At 48.1% G+C, this 7,768-nt stretch overlaps 2 protein-coding genes across 2 annotated transcripts; both read left to right on the top strand.

Moving 5' to 3' along the window:
• Nucleotides 1-278: 278 nt before the first annotated feature.
• GGI43DRAFT_16553 (carbohydrate esterase family 9 protein) lies at nucleotides 279-3,903 on the top strand. Its single transcript, XM_083199611.1, has 4 exons — nucleotides 279-3,027; nucleotides 3,096-3,179; nucleotides 3,249-3,420; nucleotides 3,496-3,903. The coding sequence occupies exons 1-4, from the start codon at nucleotides 562-564 to the stop codon at nucleotides 3,771-3,773; spliced, it is 3,000 nt and encodes a 999-aa protein (XP_083066172.1). The 5' UTR covers nucleotides 279-561; the 3' UTR covers nucleotides 3,774-3,903.
• Nucleotides 3,904-5,851: 1,948 nt separating this feature from the next.
• Nucleotides 5,852-7,126, top strand: GGI43DRAFT_390529 (uncharacterized protein; the record flags this gene model as incomplete). The annotated part of the gene is made up of 2 exons (XM_083204328.1): nucleotides 5,852-6,193; nucleotides 6,252-7,126. Coding segments are annotated over exons 1-2 (314 nt in total), but the record flags the coding sequence as incomplete, so codon positions are not given.
• Nucleotides 7,127-7,768: the final 642 nt, after the last annotated feature.

Below are 7,768 nucleotides of genomic sequence, written 5' to 3'. Positions count from 1 at the left end.
CAGGGGGTGATTACAAGGCCGACGGCTCGCTTCTCTTCAGGTTCCCCGCAGAGCGCCACTGAAGTGGAATAGTTTTTGCAGCAAGCCTACCGCCTATCCCGGATGTGGACATGGACGGCAACAAAAGTTCTATAGGGCGCTGCCGCGTTGCGGGTTAGTAAGGCCCATACTTGGACAACTGCTGAAGGATCTCTCTCCAGGTGCTGGTGTTGTTTACTTACTTTATTCGTCTTACGCAGCTTACGACGAATCGTCTCAAGAGCAGCAAAAGCCTCAAGGGGGGAGAGCAAGAAAGAGCTTGCTTTTATCTCGACACGGCTACCACACAGCTTTCCTGGCTGCATCCTTACTTTCTGAGCGGCAATTGCTGCTATATCCGCTTTCTCTTTGGTGCAAACCACCCTGTTTGGAAGTAGTATTGCTGCAATTACTACGAAGAACTAGCAGACGCTTCGCGTTCGCATTGGCGTGAAAACCGTTCCCTGGCATTGCGGCGCGCCCGTGATCCTACAGTACCGTGTCCTACCATATCGTATATCGTATCGTATCACATCACACCGCATGGACGAGGGGGCTGAAAAAAGGCTGCTCCAGAGCGGAGATGCATGCTCGCTAGAGCCGCCGCCATATCAGGTCCCGGCATATCCCAGGCAATCACGTCGGCAGCGGCGACTGTTCATGCGGAGCGTCCTGTCCATCAGAACAGGGCTAAGCTTTGTGGTGGCCGCATCCGTACTCTGGTTGTGTTTTGCGGTTAATCGCCAGTATCGAACTGAGTCGCGAGAAGATGGCAAAGTCTCGCCGAGGCTGCTGCAGCAGTTTGAAGAGTCACTGGCCCAATGCCGAGGACTGGATAAGGTGCCCGGCAGGCCTGTGCCTGGTTCCAGAAAGAACAATCCGCGGTGGTCGCAAACAAATGGCCAGGCCGGAGTTGTTGTTCTGAAGAATGCGACGCTATTCGACGGCGAGGCTTTCATTCCTTACGCTGTGGACATTGTCTTTTCCAAGGGTATTATTGAAGCTGTTCACAAGACTGCGGACAACCTCAAAGTTGTTTCGAATGATGAAATCGTGGAGTACGATGTTCAAGGTCGGTATGTCACTCCGGGGCTCGTGGATATGCACTCTCATCACTTCCTCATGACCTGGCCTCTTGCCGAGATGACCGATGACACAAATGAGGTAAATCCTGATACCAAAGCATTCACTCCAAGTGTGCGTGCGATTGATGCTCTGAAAGCTTATGATGAAGGCGCTACACTGATTCTATCGGGAGGTGTCACGTCTTCGCTCCTCATTCCAGGCTCGGCAAACCTCATTGCTGGTGAAGGTGTCCCCGTCAAGAATTCACTCTACTCTGGAGAGCATTCCGAGCCCGTTGTCGAAGATATCCTTCTTGAGAGGGGAGTTCCTGTAGGTGACCGCCGTCGGTATATGAAGTTTGCTTTTGGTGAAAATCCAAAGGCAGTTTATGGGTATACTCGGTTGGGCAATGCCTGGCACTTACGGGAACATTTGCAAAAGGCCAAGGAATTAAAGGAAAAGCAGGATGATTACTGCTCTGCTGTCCTCGAGGCTCACAACTGGCGTGAAAGCCGCAAGGCTGGCTTCGTCCATCATCATGGGAAATTTCCGTTTCAACTGGATCTCGAATCAACGGTAGCTATTCTTCGAGGACAGGTAATTGTGCAGAACCATAACTATGAGCCGGAGGATATGGAGACCATGCTTCGGATCAGCCATGAGTTTGGGTACAGAGTCTCCGGGTTCCATCATGCCACCGAGGCCTGGAAAGTGCCCAATTTGCTCAAGGAGCAGGGAGACAACGTTACTGTTGCGATATTTGCAGAGTTCAGTCTATATAAATCAGAAGCATACTCTCCAAGCCTATATGCGGGACATATCCTGGATAAAAATGGCATTCCCGTAGCGTACAAGTCTGACCACAGTATTGGCTTGACAAATGCCAAGTATCTGGCTTCTCAGGCAGCCATCGGACACGCCTTCAAGCTCCCAGAAGAAAAGGCCCTTCAGTCGATTACTTCTGTGCCCGCAAAGGCAATTGATCTTGATTTCCGCATTGGATACTGCAGACCTGGCTTTGATGCAGATATTGTTGTATGGGATTCTCACCCTCTGTCAATCGGTGCAACACCTCTACAGGTCTTTGTTGATGGACGAGCCCAGTTGGACGAATCTCGAGTTGAAGAGAGCATGCACACAACTTTTACAGCGGCCCGTACTGAAGATACAAACGTCTCTTTTGAGCCACAGATGCGGTATGAAGTCTCGGATACGCAAAGAGAACAAACGTGCTCGCAAGCGTATGAGGCAGACCAGAGCTTCGTTATTGATGGCATTCAGAAGGCCTTTGTTGACAACTATCCAGAACTGGCGGCCGCAGTAGCACAGGCTGACAATGAGCCTCTCAAGCTCGTCGTTGAGGACGGAGAAGTCTCATGTTTTGGTTCAGCAGCTTCATGTACAAAAGCAGAGAATAAATTCAAGGCAAATGGAAAGAAGGTCCTCCACCTGTCTTTGCAAAATGGCCATGTCTTGCCAGGATTAACAGCCGTCACCAGAGCTTTAGGTATGACTGAAATTGCCACGGATGAAAGCACAGGAGACGGGCAAGCCCCAGGCCAGAAAATTGGAGATCCTGAGAGCGTGGTCTATGCCAAGTACGGACTTTGGCTTGACGGAAAGGAATTTGCGAGGGCGCGTCTTGGAGGAGTAACCAGAGCCATCTCACTCCCGACAGCAGATGCCTCTGGCTTCGTTCATGGCGTCAGTGTGGAATTTCTTACGAGCGGGAAGAAGAGTCTTACAAACGGGGCTATTGTTCGGGGAGATGTGGCTCTGCATTTAACACTTGGTGATGTCACTAAGCAGTCGGAGGGCACGGTCAGCAATGGGGTCTACCATCTTCGTAAGATGCTGGAGGACGGGAAAGGCAAGCATAATGAAACTGTGTATGGGCGAGTGGCGGCTGGTAAACTGCCACTCGTTGTGAACTGCAACAACAAGGTAAGATGAAGTCGAGCTGCAAATGCTTTTGAATGAATGGTGCTAGCTAACATTGCTTGATCTCGTAGTACGATATTTCTCAGTTGGTACTCATCAAAAAGGACTTTCCAGACACCAATCTTGTGATATTGGGGGGCAAGGAAGCACCATACGTGAGTATATCCCCAAAACCTCACAGCAATTACAGATTGAGAGAATCAGGTTCTAACATGGTTAACCAGGTGGCCGAAGATCTCGCTGCTGCCAACATCAGCGTGATTCTATCAGAGAACAGGGCTGCTCCCGATGTTTTCCGCGACAGCGAAGCGGTGGTTGGACCTCCTCTCACCAGAAGCGTCGCCAGCTACCTCAAGGAAGCTGGTGTCACATTTGCCTTGGCGATTTTTGAGACTGGTAAGCACTCACCCAAGACATCTATTTTCTGCTAAAAAGAAATCCTTTGGCTCACGATATATATTTGGTGATTAGCAATGCCGGTGGATTATCGCATTCATGATTTGGGCCCAGAGGCCGGCTGGGCAGCCAAGTACGCTCATATCAGTCAGGAAGATACCGTTCGGCTTGTGAGCTCTAATGTCGAGTCGATTCTGGGACTTGACAAGAGTAAGGATCTGGTTGTGTTTGAGGGCAATCCTCTCAATTATGGAGCATCTGTTGTGCTCTCATTTCATGCTAACGGGGAGACTGGCAAGCTTGAGGTTGCTACCTGCTTCCCAAGGGAGGATGAGCATGGAAGCGGTTTGTAGTGGGGAGATTTTTTAATTCTGCTAATTGAGCTTATACTTTGATTTATTGAGGAAGAATACAACCCAGCTGAATACGATAAGATAAAGACGTTATTTTCACGAGGGTTATGTGGCTATCAGTGATACCCTGGCAAGTTCATACCCTATACTAGGGGCCAGATCGCCAGACGGCAGATGTCAGATGCCCTAAGAGCTTCAAACTAGATAAGTAATCGCTTTACCATAAGAAAATGGGATTCAGCACTACCTCTTCCTGGCATTTACTTTTTCTGGCGGTTTTGCTGCTCGCTCACTCCTAGTATAAGTGTTTGTACTAGTAGTACGCATGAGAATGATCTCCTTAGTTCATCGCTAGATTGGTGGAATAAAAGAAAATTCGGCCCGCATTGGTGGCTCAAGCGTTGAAGGAACGAACCTATAGATAGTAGGTAGTATTGAATTTTACAAGTTTCAAAAGTTGACGGAAGAGAATTATAGTGCTTAGGCGTAGCATTTTTGTTGCCAGTAAGCCATGCTAGTTAGTTGATTAGTTGAGATCCGCGACAACAAAGCTCTATCGCATCCTAGGCTCATCACTCAGCATAATAGGGGCTAAAGTTCCGTAACAAAGAGCCTCAAATAATACGAATAGACTATTGGCCAAACTGGGCAGGCAGATAATAGTTCTGGAAGCGAAGTGCTTGCCGCATAAAGGCACATTAGACTAAATGGAAGCCGCATCGTGACGCTAAGACTACAGATTTGGCAGGATCAACGAAAATGCACGGCGCCGATCAAATTCCAACTTCCTAATTCGTCCTTTCTTGAGCTTCATGCCTAAAATAGGCCTGATTACTAACGCCCAGCTAATATTAGATGCGATTTGACAACGGCAGCATCTTACACACAATTACACACATTTACATGCGAAAATCGTTGACGTATCTCTCTGCTGCTATCATCACGAGTGTGGAATTATAGGCGTATCTGCTTATGGGCATATTTTGTCTGAGTGAGAACATCCTTCGGTTTGTGAGGCCATTACGGCCTTCCTATTCCATAAAAGAGAGGCAAAGAAGTTGCTGTTCCCTCGGGCCTTTTTGCTCGTCTATCTTTGTGATGTAGATGCAGGCATATGATGATATCTGGATTCCGTATAATCTGTGTGCGCAGTGGGGTTGTTCATATCAACATGTCCGAGTCTATCGTCTGCGCATCTAGTACGTGAATTCACTTTACTAGCTCTCGGTGCATAGGTATTTTAGAGGGAATATCTCTCTCTTATAAGCGCGCGCGAACCGCCGTACTCTGTACTCAACGACTGTATAATATGCGAATATCCTCGATATTCCTTACCTAGAAAAGAAAAACTCAGCGCGCACGTGTGTGCTCTTGGCGCCGTACCCAGCACCTAACAGACAGGGGAAGTTCAGCGTGGGCCCATATCAGTCGTCTGCTATGAGGAATGACATTCTCTCACCTGATTCCAAGACCAGGGGAAGAGGGGAGGAAAATGAATGGAAGTAATTGCGGGGGCTCGATATTACCACAAACATGGCCCAACGTTGATTACTATTACCGAACTACCTATACGAGTGTGCGTAGAATGCAAGCTGCGCCTTGTACAACAACCATGGCCTCCAGTGGAAAGCCTCATTTGCCTTGCCCCCCTTTGTGCTTTCGAATTGGCGGTGTTATATGAAATAGGTCCTACTAGTACGGGGGGTACACCGCTTCGTTCGGCTATTGCCCTGTTTTATTTGACTCCATTTGAAATTCTAGATGTGGAAAAAAGAAGGACGGCAATCTGTCCGAGATTGTCATCTGATATACGACGGATGGTGCCGCACTGAAACTGGTGATGCAATTGGTATTTCACCCCGGAGGAGGGGTGAGAAGCCATTTTGTGCAACTACGGGATATCAGATGCACTACTCCGCACTTTGTGTTATGGGTATATTTGAAATACTGCTTGGCAACTTGAGCTTGGCGAAAAGCTTGATGGATGGATACAGCTCTAGAGCTTATCATCTTGCCTTGTATTTGTGTTGCAGATATATGGAATGATTATTACGTCGTTGTATTTGATTTTTATGACTTTCAAAAAACTCTTAGTTACTTATCTAATCATGAGCTCCTATTAACTCGCCTGTGCCTCTTTTTCTATGTGCATGCCATAGCAAGAGCGTGAATGTGGTCAACTACCTGATCTATTGATAGTTTACCCTGCACTATTTTCACGTAGCCCGTTTGCTCAGCTCAGCGGCTGCTTACATTTGATAATACGCTCGCCATTACGCTCGTATGCTTAATCGTCGCCGCCGGCGAGTTTTGCTAGTGCTATTGGCAGTCTTACTAGCACAATACCAGAAAAAGAGAAAGGGAAAGAGTTGGCAGTCCCACAACCCCTGGTCTAGATCTTGTAATGATTTTGACACAGACTCGGCCTATTAGTACACGAGTAGTGCCACCTACGCAGAAGTATCTTATAAAACCAACCATAACTCGTAAGCCTCAAGCCAACCTTGAAGTCGTTCTACTCGGCCAAGGTAGCCAATCGGCTAGGGCGTTGCGGCCACTCAGCGCTAGTGCGTTTCAAAGGCATGCCGTTCCCACCCCTTGTCATGTAAGTATGGAGTTGGGGGCACGGCATTTTTTTTTTCCTTCTGCTCTTGAATAGGAGGACGGGTTACTATTATGGGGAGTACAGGAGTGGGAAGAGGCAGAAAAGAGAGGGGAAGATAGGAAACTAAGAAACGAAATGGAGAATGAGAGGCGAGTAGCCGCGCGTTAGTACCGGTAGACGGGAAGCGCATTGCGCCGAATCCGTATTAATTGTCTATGCTGGAGAGGCTTTAAAAACGTGTCTCAAAGAGGATGGCATTAAGATGGCAGGCGGTGATCAGGGAAAGAAATGGATTGATGAGGAGCTATGAATAGGGGAACGAACATGGCCTGTCAACAAAATATATTAACTCGCACGACTACGATTATAAGGAGGCTCATCGTATCATCATCAATACAGTATACAGTATGCGAGGACTGTCACCACTGGTGCCAGCAGTAAACCTCGCAGATACCCACGTCTCCGCGTTTCCGATAGATGCCCCCTTGTCAGTGGGTGGCGTGAAGGAATCCATCCCAGCAGAGAGTCGGATTCGGGGTATCTCGCCTTTGTAATACCCGCAAGCGCTCTGTACCTAATATCACACACTCATATGGACGTCGTCTTGCAAGTGTGCGGTTTCAGGTACGATTAAACTCACACTGCATTTGCCTGTAGGGTACTGTATACTAAGGTCGGAAGCACGCCCGGAGCTGCTGTTAGGGTCTGCCTTAGCCGCGCCCCTATCTAAAGAAAAAGCGCCCTTCTCGACGGTGTAGCCTCGGAACAAACGTATTACGGGGTATATAAAAACAGGCTGCTGGTGATAGATGATGGGCGATGGGTGGGCCCCATGCCATGTTCGGTCTAGGCCGTGGAATGTCGCTCTGGGCCAGGGATGGATTCGGTTATCACCACCGATGGCTTGTTACTCTGCTCGATTCCATCGATCCGTAATTTCAGCAGAATCAGTTGAACTGACCGGTGACGCCCTGATAGATTGATTGGCCCTCTAACTAAGACTTCTGGAAGCTGTGGACCGATGCGTGATTACTGGCAGTGCTATGGAACGACCCCTCCCCATCGATCGAAACCATGTACATGCCATACAGTATGTCATGAACATGGCCGACACTGAAGAAGAAGGATTTTCATTTCTGGAGAAGAAAAGGGGAAGACCGGAACCCGGCACATACGGATAGCAGCTGAAAGAAAAAAAGAAAGAAATATACTAAGCTTTCTTTCTGATACATGCAAGGGGCCAACACAGCTGATGTAAAGTTTTCTTTTTTCTGCAGCCACTTAAATAGTCGGCTGCAGCAAACAAACACAACAAAGTGATTGATAACCAACAGCTCACTGATAAGAGGAAAACACGGCTTGTACTACTGGACAAGTGATAATATGCATG

This window comes from Trichoderma evansii (genome assembly GCF_050947405.1).
Source record: "Trichoderma evansii strain SZMC 28006 chromosome Unknown GGI43scaffold_1, whole genome shotgun sequence".
Lineage (NCBI taxonomy): Eukaryota > Fungi > Ascomycota > Sordariomycetes > Hypocreales > Hypocreaceae > Trichoderma > Trichoderma evansii.
This window is presented reverse-complemented; position numbering and strand designations above follow the sequence as displayed.

Bases quoted from the DNA above. Each gene is read 5' to 3' on its own strand.
- GGI43DRAFT_16553 (XM_083199611.1), top strand. From the start codon at position 562: ATGGACGAGGGGGCTGAAAAAAGGCTGCTCCAGAGCGGAGATGCATGC. The intron at 3,028-3,095 runs GTAAGATGAAGT...TTGATCTCGTAG, and splicing joins TTGTGAACTGCAACAACAAG to TACGATATTTCTCAGTTGGT. The intron at 3,180-3,248 runs GTGAGTATATCC...ATGGTTAACCAG, and splicing joins GGGGCAAGGAAGCACCATAC to GTGGCCGAAGATCTCGCTGC.